This window comes from Corella eumyota, chromosome 4 (genome assembly GCF_963082875.1).
Source record: "Corella eumyota chromosome 4, kaCorEumy4.1, whole genome shotgun sequence".
NCBI classification, from domain to species: Eukaryota; Metazoa; Chordata; class Ascidiacea; order Phlebobranchia; family Corellidae; genus Corella; species Corella eumyota.
The window spans coordinates 12,023,143-12,041,858 of NC_137493.1; the positions used below are offsets into that span (position 1 = coordinate 12,023,143).

At 29.2% G+C, this 18,716-nt stretch overlaps 5 protein-coding genes across 7 annotated transcripts; 4 read left to right on the forward strand and 1 right to left on the reverse strand.

Moving 5' to 3' along the window:
- Positions 1-221: 221 nt before the first annotated feature.
- On the forward strand, positions 222-2,982 carry LOC145751029 (uncharacterized). Of its 2 annotated transcripts, none has more exons than XM_082567098.1 (8): positions 222-342; positions 706-883; positions 1,139-1,254; positions 1,431-1,597; positions 1,717-1,838; positions 1,927-2,003; positions 2,269-2,490; positions 2,700-2,982. In XM_082567098.1, exons 1-8 carry the CDS (start codon positions 235-237, stop codon positions 2,865-2,867), a joined length of 1,158 nt encoding a protein of 385 aa, XP_082423224.1. In that variant the 5' UTR covers positions 222-234; the 3' UTR covers positions 2,868-2,982. The 2 variants fall into 2 exon arrangements, with proteins under 2 accessions (XP_082423224.1, XP_082423225.1); XM_082567099.1 differs by having other exon boundaries at positions 229-342; positions 709-883.
- Positions 2,983-3,673: 691 nt separating this feature from the next.
- On the forward strand, positions 3,674-5,631 carry LOC145750846 (uncharacterized). Its single transcript, XM_082566920.1, has 7 exons — positions 3,674-3,767; positions 3,832-3,962; positions 4,043-4,209; positions 4,601-4,722; positions 4,800-4,876; positions 5,140-5,361; positions 5,470-5,631. Exons 1-7 carry the CDS (start codon positions 3,674-3,676, stop codon positions 5,629-5,631), a joined length of 975 nt encoding a protein of 324 aa, XP_082423046.1.
- Positions 5,632-7,240: 1,609 nt separating this feature from the next.
- LOC145750847 (uncharacterized) lies at positions 7,241-9,877 on the forward strand. The gene is made up of 8 exons (XM_082566921.1): positions 7,241-7,349; positions 7,709-7,883; positions 8,139-8,254; positions 8,431-8,597; positions 8,716-8,837; positions 8,926-9,002; positions 9,283-9,501; positions 9,710-9,877. Exons 1-8 carry the CDS (start codon positions 7,242-7,244, stop codon positions 9,875-9,877), a joined length of 1,152 nt encoding a protein of 383 aa, XP_082423047.1. The 5' UTR covers position 7,241.
- Positions 9,878-10,680: 803 nt separating this feature from the next.
- On the forward strand, positions 10,681-13,235 carry LOC145750848 (uncharacterized). Its single transcript, XM_082566922.1, has 7 exons — positions 10,681-10,684; positions 10,839-10,969; positions 11,051-11,217; positions 11,621-11,742; positions 11,820-11,896; positions 12,162-12,383; positions 13,074-13,235. The coding sequence occupies exons 1-7, from the start codon at positions 10,681-10,683 to the stop codon at positions 13,233-13,235; spliced, it is 885 nt and encodes a 294-aa protein (XP_082423048.1).
- Positions 13,236-13,414: 179 nt separating this feature from the next.
- On the reverse strand, positions 13,415-18,411 carry LOC145750254 (uncharacterized). Of its 2 annotated transcripts, none has more exons than XM_082566245.1 (6): positions 18,091-18,411; positions 17,809-18,009; positions 17,438-17,541; positions 17,046-17,138; positions 16,276-16,527; positions 13,415-15,951 (listed from the first exon to the last, which is right to left on the reverse strand). In XM_082566245.1, exons 1-6 carry the CDS (start codon positions 18,212-18,214, stop codon positions 15,739-15,741), a joined length of 987 nt encoding a protein of 328 aa, XP_082422371.1. In that variant the 5' UTR covers positions 18,215-18,411; the 3' UTR covers positions 13,415-15,738. The 2 variants fall into 2 exon arrangements, with proteins under 2 accessions (XP_082422371.1, XP_082422370.1); XM_082566244.1 differs by having other exon boundaries at positions 16,276-16,530.
- Between the last annotated feature and the right edge of the window lie 305 nt (positions 18,412-18,716).

The following is an 18,716-nucleotide window of genomic DNA, read 5'->3' on the forward strand; positions in this document are numbered from 1 at the left end:
ACATGTATTTTAAATAAATAAGTGTTTTATTGGTATTTTTTATAGTCAGACACAATTATGTTATATTCCACATTTTTATGGAAATAAAATTTTATAAAAATTAAAAAAAAGATTCTTAATTAAGTTTCTACACAAGCCGGTATACATTGCTAATATGCCTTCGGCGTTTTACACAACTGGCTTAGTGGTGACCAACGATAAGTTTTTGTTAAATATAATAGAACAGGAAAAAATATGTCTAGAAAGTATGTGTTTTTCATATGTGCAACTGCAACATTATGGACATTAGGGGCTTTCTTTTATTACAGCAAATATGAAAACACAGAAAATCTACAACTTGAGGTAGGGTGAATTTCATATGCAAAGTTAAAAACCTGTAAAATTTAACCAAGTAAAGAAAAATGAATGTTAGTGTGTTGCCAAAAAAGCTTCAAATATGATATATGTATATTTGGTTACACTGCAACTATAAGTTCATATTGCATAATTAAATTTTGAAACAAGAGTTATATTTAATTTAATCAATATTAAAATTAGTTTAAGAGTTGAAAAAAGGTCAAGAGATATTCGTTGAGCTTAAACTTTCCACAACTCCCCAAAATTTATTAGAAATCCGTAATTTGTTTACAACTCTCATTGCTATATGACAGGCACATACATATTTGATTTACAATTTTATAGTGACTTAATTACTATTTAATAAAGCAGGCAAAAAGAATTGTGGATTCTTTTGATAGTGAATATGAACAGCTATTAGAACCCGAAGAAAAATACGAACAAGCAACTTTAAAATATGGATGTAGAAGACCTAAAGGTGCAGTTAACTATACTGTATGCGACCAAGTTCCGTATTCAACTATTAGTTGCAGAAAACCAACAAAAGGTTAGGTTGATTTGTAAATACTACTGTGTGTGTTGTATGGTCTATGTAACAGAATATACCTTACAGATTAAACATATATAACATGACTTAGCACAAACCTTAGTTAATTACAATTTAATGACATTAGTTATGCCAGCTTTGGCAAAAAATTGTAATTTAAATGTCTGTCTACGGATAAGTTAATTAGGTTTTCTTGTACAAAACTAAAATTTACCATTGCGTTCAAGTTATTTAAATTAACAAAAACACTTGCAGGTAATTTCGGCAATGAGGGTCACATGGTCCCAAACGTAGTTCATTATATTTGGTTTGGGAATCGAACAATGAAATATTATCATTACCTTTCTGTACGATCTGCAGCAGCTAATCAAGTGGGTTTATATTACAACTGCATTGTAGTCTTGTATATGTTGTTTATTTTTTTAACTTAAACTATTTGCATTAAACTAAAATTTAATGCAATCATATGTAATAGTATAACCTGGTAGGGGTTCTGTTGAATATAAAATTTTCATGAATTTGTTTTTAAAACTGACCTCGTTTTTAGAGACCAGAAAAAATTATATTTCACGTAGACGGGCCGCCCCCTAGCGGAGACTTGTGGATTAGATTAACAAATGAAATTCCATGTTTGGAAACTCAGTATTTAGAATGCCCAGAGGAGGTATTTGGAAATAAAATAAAGTGGATTTTGCATAAGACCGATGTGGCAAGGTAATAAAATACAATTCAACGTGGATAGTCATGTTTAAATTTTGATCCAAACAAACCCATATGCATGAAATTCGATTTCTTAGGTTTCAGTTAACCAGTAATGTATATTTTTTTTATAGAAATGATGTTTTGATAAAACACGGTGGAATATATTTGGACTCTGATGTTTTAATTCTAAAATCTCTAGATGAACTAAGATATTACTCATTTACTATCGGGCGATCAACGCCAAAGTCTTTAAGTAAGTACAAGGACTAAAACCGAGAACCAATAAAAAAATGTGTTTAGTTTAAGTAACTTTCAAAAACAGCCTCTTTATTTTGTTACAGGCAATGGTGCTTTTTTGGCCAAGCCAAACGCCGCATTTCTTCAAGAATTAATTCAAGTTTATAAAACTTTTGACGCTGTGAGTATGTGGAAGGTTCTAATGGCTTTTTTACATATAATTTTTTCTTCACCTTAAGTAGATTTTAATCATTTTTTGGGGTAAAAGTGTTTGAGTTGGACGGGTTAAAGCTTTTCTTATATCCAGAACTTAGTATTGCTGTTACTTGAACTCGAAACCTTTCGGCCAGCGACGTTTGGTACCGGTTTCACATTTTTAAATATACCTAGAAAAAAACTTCACCTAAAATTTATTAAACCTTGAAACTGTCTACTTGTTTTTGCAGAATGTAATAAAAGGTAACAAAGAGGCCTATCTTTCTTGCCAATATCCAATGAAATTATGGAAAACAAGATACGATCTTCCTGTCCATGTTGACTTAACTGGAATGCAACGACCCAACCCATGGGCGGACGGTAGAGATTGTATATCTGGAGATTCCTTCAATATTTCACAAAGTTACATGCTGCATATCCACCCTGTTAAATCATTACTTAAAGACCCAAGAGTAAGTTACTTTAACAAAAAATATTTTTACGCCGAATTTAGAAATAGTAAACAACATAAGGTATTAACCACATTTTTGCCATTTTAACAAACTAAGTTCAAAATAAGTAGCACATTTTCGATCTAATACTATCTTTATTGCATTAACATTAAAAATATATTAAAAGTGCTAAAATAACATTTTCAATAAATTATGTTTCTTATTTGTAGATTTTAAACGAATTTAAATTAGACGAGGTTCGAACCATGGATACAACGTACGGTGCAGCCGCAAGGGCAGCTCTATTTGGATTTCAAGATTTAGTTTATTTAAGTTATGAAAATGTAAAACATTTTAACAGAAAAACTGCCAAACAAATTGAAATATTTTTAGATTAATAAAATACCTAGTAATATAATTATTAGGTTTTAAACAAAATGTTATAGCTTTTTATTTAAATATTTATTTTTGCTTATAATATTCAATATATGAAAAACAAAAAATAAATCATTTTAAAAACGTAGTTGTACAAGTTTTATGATTTTTTTCATTATTACTGCTATTTTGTACTAATATTTAGACAAATTAACATCTATTAAATGTGTAAGTATACATTTATCTATAGGCTATAAATTGTTTGGATTATTTCATTAAAAAAAATTGTTTGGTTTATTCAAATTTATAAAAAAAGTAATTAATAAACACTAAACTATATACCAAATAAGTAATATAAAAACCGTGAGAGCATTATAGCTTTCGATAAAAGCTAGTCAATAATAACAGGAAATGTTAAACAAATAATATAAAACCACACGTAGATCCATTCTAAAAAAATTTTAGGCTTGAATAACGTAAAAAAACTGTATTTTTGTTAAACTAGTCAATTTACAAGTGATATATCTAAAATTATAGGCAAGCTTTAAAATGGAATATAGGAGAATATAAGTATGTTATTTAGATCTGTTTTATTTGTGTTATGTATTACTTCCATGCTTGGATCAATAACATTTGTGTATTTCTGGGATATGCTTAAAGCAGCGGTGACGTACCCTAAACCGGTAAAAAATTGAATATTTCAATTTCCTTAGACAAAAGTTTTAAACATATACGCTTTATAGATACCAAACCAATACAAAACCAAAATTTATTCCGAAAAAAATAAGAAGCTTCTAGATTCAAAGATAAAAAAAACCAGCAGTTAAATATGGGTGTAGAAAACCCAAAGGTGCAGATAACTACACGATATGTACACAAATTCCTTATTCAACCATCAGTTGCAGAAGCCAAAAAAGAGGTAGGTCTATAGCATGATCACATAAACGTAAATATTAAAACAGGCTAAGATTTTTTTCTAATTTTAAGTTGTTTTGTCACCAGAAGCTAGGCAAAAACAAAAATATTTGGTCCCTAATGTAGTACACTATATTTGGTTTGGCAATCGAACTATGAAATTCTATCACTACCTATCCGTAAGATCAGCAACGGCAATTCAAGTACGCTTTTATAGTAAAGATTACTCACTTAATTTAATAAGGAATTTGTTTTTATTAACACCATAATCAATATGAACTAGAGACCTGAAGAAATTATATTTCATATCGATGGACTACCACACGAAGGAATATATTGGAATAGATTAAAAAAAAAAGTTCCTTGTTTAAAAACGAAATACCTGAAAGCCCCTGATCAAGTGTTTGGCAACAAAATTAAATGGGTTGCACACAAAATAGACGTGGCAAGGTAATTTAGAAAGTCATAATTTTATCTAAAACTGAAGCTTCACTAATAAAGATGTAATTTCGAACCCAGTGCAACTACAATCAAGTTTTAGGCACTTCTTTCCTTAGATTTATGACTAATATGTAGGCTGTGGCACAATTTAATTAACCTATGTTAAGGACTAAAAGAATTACTAATAAAACTTGTTATTTTACAACCTTATTTGTACAGATTATAAAAACAATTAAAAAAATCAGGATTTTAAACTTAGACTATATGCACAATTCCAAACAATCCCTTTTAACAATAAACTCAAACATAACTTTTAGATCTGCATTTTCATCCCACTAAATATATGTTTTATAAATTTTTTTCTGTTTTTGATTATCATTCTTTACTAAATTTTATGCAGAAATAATGTACTGGTAAAACACGGTGGAATATATTTAGACTCTGACGTTATAGTTCTAAAATCTCTCGACCCACTTCGAAATTACCCGTTTACTATTGGTCAATCAACTAAAAATTCCCTGAGTAAGCTGTCCTTAATCTGTTAACTTATGTATATGAATTTATACTAAAGACCAAAATGCTATTATTTGTTATTATAGGTAACGGCGCGTTTTTATCAGAACCAAATTCTACGTTTTTACAAGAGTGCATTCAGGCATACAGAAACTTTACAGCCGTAAGTAGAACATAAATTTAATCAAATAACAATTAACCAAAATTCAGGTAACAATTTTTCTTATATTTAAAGGCATTTTCCTTAAAAGGTTTGGGGTGATTAATAAATAAAAATGTCTCATAGCCGGTAAAAATGCAATTTTTGGTCAAATTTCATTCAGTAAAATGGTTTTCAGTGATATGATTTTATTAACTGCGGTCTATACGTTTAAATTGTTAATATATAGTAGGTTAGATTTACATAGTTCTAAATTTATTTTTAAGGCATATTCGAAAAATAGAAAACAGGCTACAATGTCGTGCAAATATCCAATGAAGTTATGGAAAACACGCAGCGATCTTCCTGTCCACGTTGACCTTACGGAAATGCAAAGACCTAATCCATGGGCGGACGGTAGAGATTGCATATCTAACGAGTCTTACAATATATCGCAAAACTATATGCTTCATGTTCACCCTGGATACGCGTTTGCTAAACAATATAAGGTAGCTATGTCCATGTTAACACAACCTGTTTAATTTTTCATTTTTATTTTAACTTACATATTTTCAACTTGGTCTTGGAATATTTGCCATTTAACTTTAAATTTTTAGATTTTAAAAAACTATACTGTTAATGAGATTCGAACTCTTGATTCGACGTACGGCGCAGCAGCGCGGGCAGCTTTATTCGGATTTCAAGATTTTGTATATTTAAAAAAGGAAAACGTTAAACATGTTAACCGAAAATTTGCAAAGCAAATAGAACCTTTCTAAAAATCCTGTATTTTGCAAGGACATTGGACTGTGGTAGTAACATACTAACTTGATAAAATTTGCTTTATTTCGTAGTAAAAGTCGCTATTTTCTTCATGACCTAAACTAAACACTTACCAATTACTGTTCTTTATCCTTTGTAAAACATAACTCACTACTTTAAAGCATTATAGTAATATTATAATAACCAAAAACTGTATGAAAAACATTTATGTCTACATAGAAAAAAACAAAGCACATCAAGAATATAATCAGGCGGTTGTGGTCACGTGATCATGACAAAGTCACGTGACATAACCTAATTTCGAAACAGATTACATTCGGGTATAAATGTGAGAATATGCCGGCATTTAATTTAAATTTGCGCATAAGTTGCAGCATACGAATGCTTATATATATAAGTAATCAAAACTTATAGGTTTAGTATAATAAGTGATCAAAAAAAATTTTTTGTACTAGAAAATGCTTCTTTTTTATTGCATTAAATACTTTTTCTGTTTAGATAAAATATTATTTTAAAATTAAGCCATCATGAATAGAATAATGCTCTTCTGTGCGGTGTGCGCTATATTTTTGGTAGTCCTAATACCACAATCTCATGAAGGTAACATATTGCAATTTTTGTGTTATATTTAAATTAATAAATTAAATAAATAAATAATTAACCGCTCAATATTTTTGTATTTTTAGTATCTACAACTCTAACAAAAAATGTCGCTCTCCAAAAGTTAAAGCAATTTTCAGGTAATGTCAATATTATTTGTAATTTTTTTTAAATAAATAAAATTTATTATTTCTTAATTTTGTTAATAGAAACAAATACAACGCAAGCGAATGTCACACTGCCCTCTGTTAAACCCCTTAAAACAGGTAAATAGCATTCATCATTTAAATTTTTAAAATCTAAAATATTTTTGGCAATGTAAATATTTAATTTTAGTTATTAATTTTTAAACAAATAATTTGGTTTTAGTTTTGAGGAGAAAATTCAAAATTCCGAGCAGAAAAGCATGTCTAAAATTTTGTGTTTACAATTCTATAACTAAAAAGAGAACAAAATGTGGAGTTTTCAAAACAAAAACAAAAAGAAGTAATTTTAACATTTTTTTAAATTTCAACTTAAATATCCAAATTTTTGTGTTTAAATTACAAACTACTCTTAAGAAACAAGCACTTGCCTTGGTAGAATCACATGCAACAATTCCAAAAACTTAAACTTTATTTTTTTACAGACAGATGCAACTACTGCCAAGTCCGTTGCAAAAGGTCCGGCAAAGCAGGCCCGATCGCATAAAAATAACTTTTGTTCAGTTTTTAAAATGCTTAATTTATAAAAATTACTATTCGCTATATTTTGTAATAAAAAACCTATATTTACATGTATTTTAAATAAATAAGTGTTTTATTGGTATTTTTTATAGTCAGACACAATTGTATTATATTCCACATTTTTATGGAAATAAAATTTTATAAAAATTAAAAAAAGGATTCTTAATTAAGTTTCTACACAAGCCGGTATACATTGCTAATATGCCTTCGGCGTTTTACACAACTCGCTTAGTGGTGACCAACGATAAGTTTTTGTTAAATATAATAGAATAGGAAAAAATATGTCTAGAAAGTATGTGTTTTTTATATGTGCAACTGCAACATTATGGACATTAGGGGCTTTCTTTTATTACAGCAAATATGAAAACGCAGAAAATCTACAACTTGAGGTAGGGTGAATTTCATATGCAAAGTTAAAAACCTGTAAAATTTAACCAAGTAAAGAAAAATGAATGTTAGTATGTTGCCAAAAAAGCTTCAAATATGATATATGTATATTTGGTTACACTGCAACTATAAGTTCATATTGCATAATTTAATTTTGCAATAAGAGTTATATTTATTTATATTTAATTTTATAACTATTAAAAATAGTTTAAGAGTTGAAATTAATAAACATAAAAAAGTTAAAGAATATTTATTGAGCTAAAACTTTCTACATTTGTTTACAACTCTCATTGTTATATGGTGGGCTTCTATTTTCGATTTTGCAGTATTATTGGTATTTGATTACTTTTTGTCGAAGCAGGCAAAAAAAACTGTGGATTCTTTCGATAGTGAATATGAACAGCTATTAGAACCCGAAGAAAAATACGAACAAGCAACTTTAAAATATGGATGTAGAAGACCTAAAGGTGCAGTTAACTATACTGTATGCGACCAAGTTCCGTATTCAACTATTAGTTGCAGAAAACCAACAAAAGGTTAGGTTGATTTGTAAATACTACTGTGTGTGTTGTATGGTCTATGTAACAGAATATACCTTACAGATTAAACATATATAACATGACTTAGCACAAACCTTAGTTAATTACAATTTAATGACATTAGTTATGCCAGCTTTGGCAAAAAATTGTAATTTAAATGTCTGTCTACGGATAAGTTAATTAGGTTTTCTTGTACAAAACTAAAATTTACCATTGCGTTCAAGTTATTTAAATTAACAAAAACACTTGCAGGTAATTTCGGCAATGAGGGTCACATGGTCCCAAACGTAGTTCATTATATTTGGTTTGGGAATCGAACAATGAAATATTATCATTACCTTTCTATACGATCTGCAGCAGCTAATCAAGTGGGTTTATATTACAACTGCATTGTAGTTTTGTATATGTTGTTTATTTTTTAAAACTTAAACTATTTGCATTAACTAAAATTTAATGCAATCATATATAATAGTATAAGCTGGTAGGGGTTCTGTTGAATATAGAATTTTCATGAACGTGTTTTTAAAACTGACCTCGTTTTTAGAGACCAGAAAAAATTATATTTCACGTAGACGGGCCGCCCCCTAGCGGAGACTTGTGGATTAGATTAACAAATGAAATTCCATGTTTGGAAACTCAGTATTTAGAATGCCCAGAGGAGGTATTTGGAAATAAAATAAAGTGGATTTTGCATAAGACCGATGTGGCAAGGTAATAAAATACAATTCAACGTGGATAGTCATGTTTAAATTTTGATCCAAACAAACCAATATGCATGAAATTCGATTTCTTAGGTTTCAGTTAACCAGTAATGTAAATTTTTTTATAGAAATGATGTTTTGATAAAACACGGTGGAATATATTTGGACTCTGATGTTTTAATTCTAAAATCTCTAGATGAACTAAGATATTACTCATTTACTATCGGGCGATCAACGCCAAAGTCTTTAAGTAAGTACAAGGACTAAAACCGAGAACCAATAGAAAAATGTGTTTAGTTTAAGTAACTTTCAAAAACAGCCTCTTTATTTTGCTACAGGCAATGGTGCTTTTTTGGCCAAGCCAAATGCCGCCTTTCTTCAAGAATTAATTCAAGTTTATAAAACTTTTGGCGCTGTGAGTATGTGGAAGGTTCTAATGGTTTTTTTACAATTAATTTTTTCTTCACCTTAAGTAGATTTTAATAATTTTTTTGGGTAAAAGTGTGTTAGTTGGACGGGTTAAAGCTTTTCTTATATCTAGAACTTAGGGGGAAAAAGTGTAGTATTGCTGTTACTCGAACTCGAAACCTTTCGGCCAGCGACGTTTGGTACCGGTTTCCCATTTTTAAATATACCTAGAAAAAAACTTCACCTAAAATTTATTAAACCTTAAAACTGTCTACTTGTTTTTGCAGAATGTAATAAAAGGTAACAAAGCCTATCTTTCTTGCCAATATCCAATGAAATTATGGAAAACGAGATACGATCTTCCTGTTCATGTTGACTTAACCGGAATGCAAAGACCCAACCCATGGGCGGACGGTAGAGATTGTATATCTGGAGATTCGTTTAATATTTCACAAAGTTATATGCTTCATATCCACCCTCGTAAATCATTACTTAAAGACCCGAGAGTAAGTTATATTAAAAAAATATATTTTTACGCCGAATTTAGAAAAAGTAAACAACATAAGGTTTTAACCACATTTTTGCCATTTTAACAAACTAAGTTCAAAATAAGTAGCACATTTTCGATCTAATACCATCTCTTTGCATTAACATTAAAAATATATTAAAAGTGCTAAAATAACATTGTCAATAAATTATGTTTCTTATTTGTAGATTTTAAACGAATTTAAATTAGACGAGGTTCGAACCATGGATACAACGTACGGTGCAGCCGCAAGGGCAGCTCTATTTGGATTTCAAGATTTAGTTTATTTAAGTTATGAAAAAGTAAAACATTTTAACAGAAAAACTGCCAAACAAATTGAAATATTTTTAGATTAATAAAATACCTAGTAATATAATTATTAGGTTTTAAACAAAATGATAAAGCTTTTTATTTAAATATTTATTTTTGCTTATAATATTCAATATATGAAAAACAAAAAATAAATCATTTTAAAAGCGTAGTTGTACAAGTTTTATGTTTTTTTTTATTATTACTGCTATTTTGTACTAATATTTAGACAAATTAACATCTATTAAATGTGTAAGTATACATTTATCTATAGGCTATAAATTGTTTGGATTATTTCATTAAAAAAAATTGTTTGGTTTAATCAAATTTATAAAAAAAGTAATCAATAAACACTAAACTATATACCAAATAAGTAATATAAAAACCGTGAGAGCATTATAGCTTTCGATAAAAGCTAGTCAATAATAACAGGAAATGTTAAACAAATAATATAAAACCACACGTAGATCCATTCTAAAAATTTTTTAGGCTTGAATAACGTAAAAAAACTGTATTTTTGTTAAACTAGTCAATTTACAAGTGATATTTAAAATTATAGGCAAGCTTTAAAATGGAATATAGAAGAATATAAGTATGTTATTTAGATCTGTTTTATTTGTGTTATGTATTACTTCCATGCTTGGATCAATAACATTTGTGTATTTCTGGGATATGCTTAAAGCAGCGGTGACGTACCCTAAACCGGTAAAAAATTGAAAATTTTAATTTCCTTAGACAAAAGTTTTAAACATATACGCTTTATAGATACCATTCCTATACAAAACCAAAATTTATTTCGAAAAAAATAAGAAGCTTCTAGATTCAAAGATAAAAAAACCAGCAGTTAAATATGGGTGTAAAAAACCCAAGGGTGCTGATAACTACACGATATGTACACAAATTCCTTATTCAACTATCAGTTGCAGAAGCCAAAAAAGAGGTAGGTCTATAGCATGATCACATAAACATAAATATTAATACAGGCTAAGATTTTTTTCTAATTTTAAGTTGTTTTGTCACCAGAAGCTAGGCACAAACAAAAATATTTGGTCCCTAATGTAGTACACTATATTTGGTTTGGCAATCGAACTATGAAATTCTATCACTACCTATCCGTAAGATCAGCAGCGGCAATTCAAGTACGCTTTTATAGTAAAGATTACTATATTAATTTAATAAGGAATTTGTTTTTATTAACACCATAAGCAATATGTAACTAGAGACCTGAAGAAATTATATTTCATATCGATGGACTACCACCCGAAGGAATATATTGGAATAGATTAAAAAAAGAAGTTCCTTGTTTGAAAACGAAATACCTGAAAGCCCCTGATCAAGTGTTTGGCAACAAAATTAAATGGGTTGCACACAAAACAGACGTGGCAAGGTAATTTAGAAAGTCATAATTTAATCTAAAATTGAAGCTTCACTAATAAAGATGTAATTTCGAACCCAGGGTAACTACTATCAGGTTTTAGGCACTTCTTTCCTTAGATTTATGACTAATATGTGGGCTGTGGCACAATTTAATTGATCTATGTTAAAGACTAAAAGAACTACTAATAACATAAAATTTGTTGTTTTACAACCTTTCGTATTTGTACAGATTATAAATAATTAAAAAAAATCAGGATTTTTAACTTAGACATTACGCACAAATCATAACAACCCCTGTTAACAATAAACTTAAACATAACTTTCAGTTTTGCATTTCCATTTCACTAAATAACATTTTTTTTTCTAAAATTTTTTCTGTACTTGGTTATCATTGTTTACTGAATTTTATACAGAAATAATGTACTTGTAAAACACGGAGGAATATATTTGGACTCCGACGTTATAGTACTTAAGTCGCTCGATGGACTTCGAAATTACCCGTTTACTATTGGTCAATCAACTAAAAATTCCCTGAGTAAGCTGTCCTTAATATGTTAACTTATGTATATGAATATATACTAAAGACCAAAATGCTATTATTTGTTATTATAGGTAACGGCGCGTTTTTATCAGAACCAAATTCTACGTTTTTACAAGAGTGCATTCAGGCATACAGAAACTTTACAGCTGTAAGTAGAACATAAATTTAATTAAATAACAATTAACCAAAATTTAGGTAACAATTTTTCTTATATTAAAAGGCATTTTCCTTAAGAGTTTTGGGGTGAAAAATAAATAAAAATGTCTCATAGTCGGTAAAAATGCAATTTTTGGTCAAATTCCATTCAGTAAAACGGTTTTGAGTGATATGATTTTATGAAAACTGCGGGCTATACGTTTAAATTGTTAATGTACAGTAGGTTAGATTTACATAGTTCTAAATTTATTTTTAAGGCATATTCGAAAAATAGAAAACAGGCTACAATGTCGTGCAAATACCCGATGAAATTATGGAAAACACGCAGCGACCTCCCCGTCCACGTTGACCTTACGGGAATGCAAAGACCTAATCCATGGGCGGACGGTAGAGATTGCATATCTAACGAGTCTTACAATATTTCGCAAAACTATATGCTTCATGTTCACCCTGGATACGCGTTTGCTAAACAATATAAGGTAGCTATGTCCATGTTAACACAACCTGTTTAATTTTTCATTTTTATTTTAACTTATATATTTTTAACTTGGTCTTGGAATATTTGGGGACGCGGAATTTGAGGGAATGGAAAATGAAGGAACGGAAATTGAAGGAACGGAAAATGAAGGAACCGGAAAATGAAGGAACGGAAAATGAAGGAACCGGAAAATGAAGGAACGGAAAATGAAGGAACCGGAAAATGAAGGAACGGAAATTGAAGGAAAGTGAAAAAAGGAGAGGCGGAATCCTAAAAAAATAAAACGCGGAAATTCCGTTGACTATTTATTTTTATTTAAGTCAATATTATTTTAGAAATAAACGGGCATTTTATAGAAGAGGGTTAGGGTATGCTGGGGTAATAAAAATTAACTTATTATCGCTTATCAGTTCTCGAATAAATGACAGTAAACCTAAATAAACAGTCAACGGTATTTCCGCGTTTTATTTTTTTAGGATTCCGCTACTCTTTTTTTCACTTTCCTTCAATTTCCGTTCCTTCATTTTCCGGTTCCTTCATTTTCCGTTCCTTCATTTTCCGGTTCCTTCATTTTCCGTTCCTTCATTTTCCGGTTCCTTCATTTTCCGTTCCTTCATTTTCCGTTCCTTCAATTTCCATTCCCTCATTTTCAGTCGACCCGAATATTTGCCATTTAACTTTAAATTTTTAGATTTTAAAAAACTATACTGTTAATGAGATTCGAACGCTCGACTCGACGTACGGCGCAGCAGCGCGGGCAGCTTTATTCGGATTTCAAGATTTTGTATATTTAAAAAAGGAAAACGTTAAACATGTTAACCGAAAATCTGCAAAGCAAATAGATCCTTTCTAAAAATCCTGTATTTTGCAAGGACATTGGACTGTGGTAGTAACATACTAACTTGCTAAAATTTGCTTTATTTCGTAGTAAAAGTCGCTATTTTCTTCATGACCTAAACTAAACACTTACCAATTACTGTTTTTTATCGTTTGTAAAACATAACTCACTACTTTAAAGCATTATAGTAATATTATAATAACCAAAAACCGTATGAAAAACATTAATGTCTACATAGAAAAAAAACAAAGCACATCAAGAATATAATCAGGCGGTTGTGGACACAGTATCATGACAAAGTCACGTGACATAACCTAATTTAATGACTAACATATTAAAATTGATTAAATGGTTTAAAAATTAATTAAGTGAAGAAAATTGTTAATCAAAAATCTTGAAACCAACAAAAGTAGAAGGAACATTCGGTAGTACTAATATAATGCTTTGTTTGAATATATTCATTAAATAATGATTATTTTCGACAAATAGTCAGGTAGCAAATGAATGCTATCAACGTAATTTAAAATTGCACCAAGTTGTGAAATATTTTAAAACATAAATAACATAGAAAAAGTTATTATAACTAAACTAAAAGCCAAAATCATGAAAAATAAAAACTTCTGTAAATTTTACCTAAAAAGTCGTTTTTGGTTTTAAAAATCAAATTTAAACTTTTCAAAAATAAACAAATACTTTTTGACAAATTTTACAGTTTCCATGTAACAGGCAAATTTAACAGCACAGTCGAAATAACAAAAAAAGTGTTTTAACTATTTATTACTGTCCACTATTAATTTAAATCGTATATATTTGGTTAAAAAACTTATGTATTCAAGACACATTTCAAGCTAATAGCATATTTTGTACTAATAAAGTATAAGATATAAAAATGTACCTTTTCAAAATCATTAGAAAATAATGTTTAGTATTTTGTATTTTTTTTGCATTTACAGAAATTAAATATTATGGTTTAACTTTATTCAAGTAAAAAATTGTAGTATATATTTATATATATGAAAATTCCGCTTTTGTTATAAAACTGTAAAAATATTGTGAATATTTTTGGCAAATAATAAAGAACAAAATTAAAACCATAAAAATATTAAACAGTAAAAATAACTTTAAAAATTTTGTTGACCTAAAAAAAAACCCAGATATTTAAAACAGTTAAAACAAATTTACACTAAAAGCACCAACAACAAATAAAGACACACAGTTTACACAATTCATAACCCCTTGAAATAAAGCAACAAAGCATAACTTTTACACTTCAAATTATTGCTTGTCCAAAAAAAGCTCTTTTTAAATTGCACAACTTAACCATAACATGATTTATTTAAAGCAAATACATTAAATAAGTAAAGATATCTTTGATGAAGAAGCTTATAGCAGTATTTAAGATTTTTTGCACACCACAAAGATGAAATCACCCAATGAAAAACAACTTTTTTTTAAACCCTAGTCAATAATGCACCAGCAATTAATTTGTCTGACAAATTAGAACAAAACATTATCGTGCAAATTTACATTGAAGCCTATATGTCCAAAACCTTGAACAAAAACACATATTTAAACAATGAAGAAACTAGTAAAGGCCACCAGTAAGTTTATAGACTTAATATAAAGTTTTAATAAGCAATTCAAGTGTTTTAAAACAGCAAAGCAGTTATGGCACCACCAAACTGTTTTTACTTTTTTGTTTTGTGTTCTTTAAAAAAAAATTGTGTTATAAAAATAATCAATTTATTAAAATAAATGTAAACACGCCTCAACAAGTTAAGATGTTAATGTATACTAAAAATAATCACTAATAGAAAGATTTTTATATATCACAAATGTTGACTTTTCAAAACAAACCAACCAAAACAAATTATTGCCTAAATTAGAAGTTATATTATTAAATAGAAACCCAGCTTAATTACCATGCCTACAACAAAAAAACAACTTTTATTCAAAATTTTACTGGCCTTAATTTATAGATTAAATAAATTTGGGCCCGATATAATAACTCGGACAATAAAAAATATTATTGAAAAAGCTCACAATATTTTAATTTCTGTCACAAAAGACCATTGTTAAACTCCTAAACCAACAAGTTGACATTAATACAACAAACCTTTAGGGCCTACTTTAAACCACACACAATAAAATTATAAACCTCAAGTAGTTTAAGTAACCAAAGCACCTAAATTTTTTGGGCCTACAAGCCGCACTTTTCGTGTTTTAAGTAATTTGATATGAATTTTTTAAATTTTCCTAATTTAATCAAATTTTTGTTGAAAAGTTCTTGAATGAAATTGTTGACGTTATCTTAAGTTAATTTTGAATTTAAACATAGATATAATCTGTTTAAATTTTTTTCCCGATAAATTACAGCACAGTGATTAAATTATAATCCCTTATCTTGCAATAGGCAAAACAATCTTTTCCACGTCAGCTAAATGGAACATTCTAGATCAAAAAAGAACTTCCAAATTCTTGCAACAAAAACATCCTTTAAAGCTAAATAAATAAAAGTCTAAGTATAATAGTAGTACAGCTGTTGGTTACCCACTTGGGCACCTGGGACTGGGTTAATTCCAGGGACAGCCCCAGGTATAGAATACCCAGTAGGGGCAGGGTAGCGGGCAAAAGTAGCCCCTTGTAAAGCAGCAGAGGCTTGGGCCTGCAGGGTAGTGTAAAGTTGTGGGGCAGGCTGTTGAGCCAGCATATATTGGTGCCCTGGTGCTGCCTGAATAACAAAAGTAAATTTATTTATAATTTAAAAACTATGAAGATGTAGAACTTTTGAACTTCTTCAAAGTGCCTCTTTTATCAATTCTGTTTAAAAACTTCGTCAATTGGAAAAAAAAGAAATTTGTTTTGGATCATGTAGTATTAGCAAAAAACAATAACAATTCATATAATTAACTATACTAAACACCATTAGAGATATACTTACCTTCCATTAAAATAAATGCAATATTTTTCTTATTTTGCAAATTTAAAAATTCCACAATAAAAACACTTTATAAATTTTGATTTATTAAGAAAATAAAAAAATATACAAACCCACCTTTATTCCTGCATGAGCAGCCATCTGGTACTGAACCGGAGCAGGTTGGTTCATAATATAAGTCTTTCCAGTTTGGTCCATAACCAAGGTAGGTTGCATCATACTTGCATAAGGGTTAGCTTGTACAGTTGGAGTCTGGGGAAGGTACATAAGCTTTGAAGCAGGTTGAGTGTGGGCTGATATGGTAGGTTGAAAGCCTGCAGTAGCCATTGCCATTAATTGTGGTTGATGATGTGTTGTAGCAGCACCAATCTGCTTTTAACGATAATTTAATAATAAACAACCTTTGTAAAATAACTTTAAGATCAAGACATTTTATTAAAAGTCATTTTATGCCTTGCATTTACAAAAACATTTCATTTACATTAGTTTAAATTAATTATTTATCTGTTAGGAGATGTTTGCGATGTTTACTGTTTTTCTTTAGAGATTAAAACAATTTGAGTTTTGAATACTAAAATTTTATTATTTATTTGTTCTGAGCTAAAATATGTTATTGAAATGTAATGATTTACTTAGGTAAATATTTATATAAAAAATGCGCTCAGTGAAAATTTTTTATGTAGTTTTGTAACCAAGTTTTTTTTACTAATAATAATAATACAGCGACTGTGTTATATTAACTTTAAAAAAAGTAGTTAAAATATATACCAATGTTTTGTTTTTGTTTGAATCAGTGATATAAATTAGCATATACAATTTTTTAATTATTTAGGCAAATAAATAATATAAATAAAGGTTTGTTTAAACTACCATAATATCAGACTTACTGATTGTGGTATTGATTGCTGTATGTAAGCTCCTGCATAAACTCCTCCAATTAATCCACCAGCTGGGTTTGGTGGCATCACCATAGGTGTAGGCTAAAAACAAAATACGTTTTAAAGAGTGGAATAATTATATACTGTGATGTATAAGTTTATACAGATGTAAATATATAATAAAACTGATTAAATATTCAAGCTTTAATTTAAAATACAACTACTAGCCACTTTAAATAGTTATTTCTGCTAAAAAAAAGATATTTAAAAAATTTATGTAGGCAAATGCAAATACTGTAGACTCCAGCATCTTCGAGACTGGGTCAGGGTAACTGATGTCACTCTATGGCATAAGGTCAACTTTCCCACTACAAGTAGACATAAATATAAAAAAAACTTACTACTGTGCCAGCAACTGCAGTTGTAGTGGTGCTTAGTGAAGGTAAGTTGGAAGGTTGACTGTCTGGTTTAGAGTAGGTCGAGTGAGCTACGATGGTTTTCACATCTTAAACAAGTCAACACAAACTTTAATTAAATAGAAATCCAAATTGAGTTAAACATCATCTTGTAAGATTTTTAAAATGCTAACAATTCTTTTTTTGTTAAGTGATTGTATGGGCCACTAAAATAAGTAAACATAAAATAAAAACAAAAAGAACTAAAAGATGCTTAAAAGTTAAATTTCATACAATCGCAAAAAATAAACATTTTTAAGGTATATATAAAAGTTTTAACAAACTTAGAATAAAGTTTCAAGTTTAGGCTTATTCACCTGATTCAACAGAAGCATTTTCTTTTGGTTCCTCTATTTCTTCATTGATTTTGTTTTCTTCCGTTTCTTCAGAAATAATTTCTTTGATTGTTGCAGTAGTCGATGTTTCCACAGCGATGTCAGGTTCATTTGAAATTTGGGGCCTGGGTAACACTGCCCCAACTGTAGGAGGTGGTGGGGGAAGAGTCACGTGAACCCCTCCTTAAATTTTCATAAAAAATACTCTTATCCATTGAAAAAATTTAAAACAATACACGAAAAAACAAAAAAATTAATATTTACCTGCAGGCACATGTAATTGAGGACCATGGTGTACAAAAGGTGGTTGAACTGTATAACCGGGTGGCAATCCCTGCATGCTTGCAGAAGCAGCAAGCTGGTAGGGATAATATTGTGATGGGTTCATTTTTCTGTCCAAAACCAGAAAACGTTTGCATATGACAGTACAGTTGATATTACTGTATTATGTTATCAAACAGACCATTAAATAACTTTTTACATCGCCAACATAGTCTCTACCTAAGTTTTAAATTGTTTGTAAAAATGTTTAAACTTCTTTAATTTCTATAACCTGATAAAAGGAGAAGAAACACAAATATAATACTAAACATTCGCAGATTTAGAAAAATAGAAAATAAAGAACTCGTGCGAAACAAAACAAAGTTCCAAAAAACACGTTGACATAGACATCATATATTTTAATATTTTTTTATTCGCAATAACCATGATCGTTGGCCATACCACTAAATATTTTTAAATTATTTCAGATAAAACATTTTTAGTTAAAACAATTTTTTTAACAATAACAATTATCAAGTGGACACATATATTTCCTCTGGTATTGTTAAACTGCACCCTTCTAAAATATTTTGAGCAGTTAAAAACCAAGATAAAGTAAAGTCGAAAAA

Excerpts from the sequence above, each read along its gene's own strand:
- LOC145751029 (XM_082567098.1), top strand. The coding sequence starts at position 235 with ATGTCTAGAAAGTATGTGTTTTTCATATGTGCAACTGCAACATTATGG. Across the intron at positions 1,255-1,430 it reads GATCTGCAGCAGCTAATCAA|AGACCAGAAAAAATTATATT; the intron begins GTGGGTTTATAT and ends CCTCGTTTTTAG. Across the intron at positions 2,004-2,268 it reads TTTATAAAACTTTTGACGCT|AATGTAATAAAAGGTAACAA; the intron begins GTGAGTATGTGG and ends TTGTTTTTGCAG.
- LOC145750846 (XM_082566920.1), top strand. The coding sequence starts at position 3,674 with ATGGGTGTAGAAAACCCAAAGGTGCAGATAACTACACGATATGTACAC. Across the intron at positions 3,963-4,042 it reads GATCAGCAACGGCAATTCAA|AGACCTGAAGAAATTATATT; the intron begins GTACGCTTTTAT and ends AATATGAACTAG. Across the intron at positions 4,723-4,799 it reads ATCAACTAAAAATTCCCTGA|GTAACGGCGCGTTTTTATCA; the intron begins GTAAGCTGTCCT and ends TTGTTATTATAG.
- LOC145750847 (XM_082566921.1), top strand. The coding sequence starts at position 7,242 with ATGTCTAGAAAGTATGTGTTTTTTATATGTGCAACTGCAACATTATGG. Across the intron at positions 7,884-8,138 it reads TTGCAGAAAACCAACAAAAG|GTAATTTCGGCAATGAGGGT; the intron begins GTTAGGTTGATT and ends AAACACTTGCAG. Across the intron at positions 8,838-8,925 it reads ATCAACGCCAAAGTCTTTAA|GCAATGGTGCTTTTTTGGCC; the intron begins GTAAGTACAAGG and ends ATTTTGCTACAG.
- LOC145750848 (XM_082566922.1), top strand. Across the intron at positions 10,970-11,050 it reads GATCAGCAGCGGCAATTCAA|AGACCTGAAGAAATTATATT; the intron begins GTACGCTTTTAT and ends ATATGTAACTAG. Across the intron at positions 12,384-13,073 it reads CGTTTGCTAAACAATATAAG|ATTTTAAAAAACTATACTGT; the intron begins GTAGCTATGTCC and ends TTAAATTTTTAG.
- LOC145750254 (XM_082566244.1), bottom strand. The coding sequence starts at position 18,214 with ATGAACCCATCACAATATTATCCCTACCAGCTTGCTGCTTCTGCAAGC. Across the intron at positions 18,010-18,090 it reads TCAATTACATGTGCCTGCAG|GAGGGGTTCACGTGACTCTT; the intron begins GTAAATATTAAT and ends TGAAAATTTAAG. Across the intron at positions 17,542-17,808 it reads AAATGCTTCTGTTGAATCAG|ATGTGAAAACCATCGTAGCT; the intron begins GTGAATAAGCCT and ends GACTTGTTTAAG.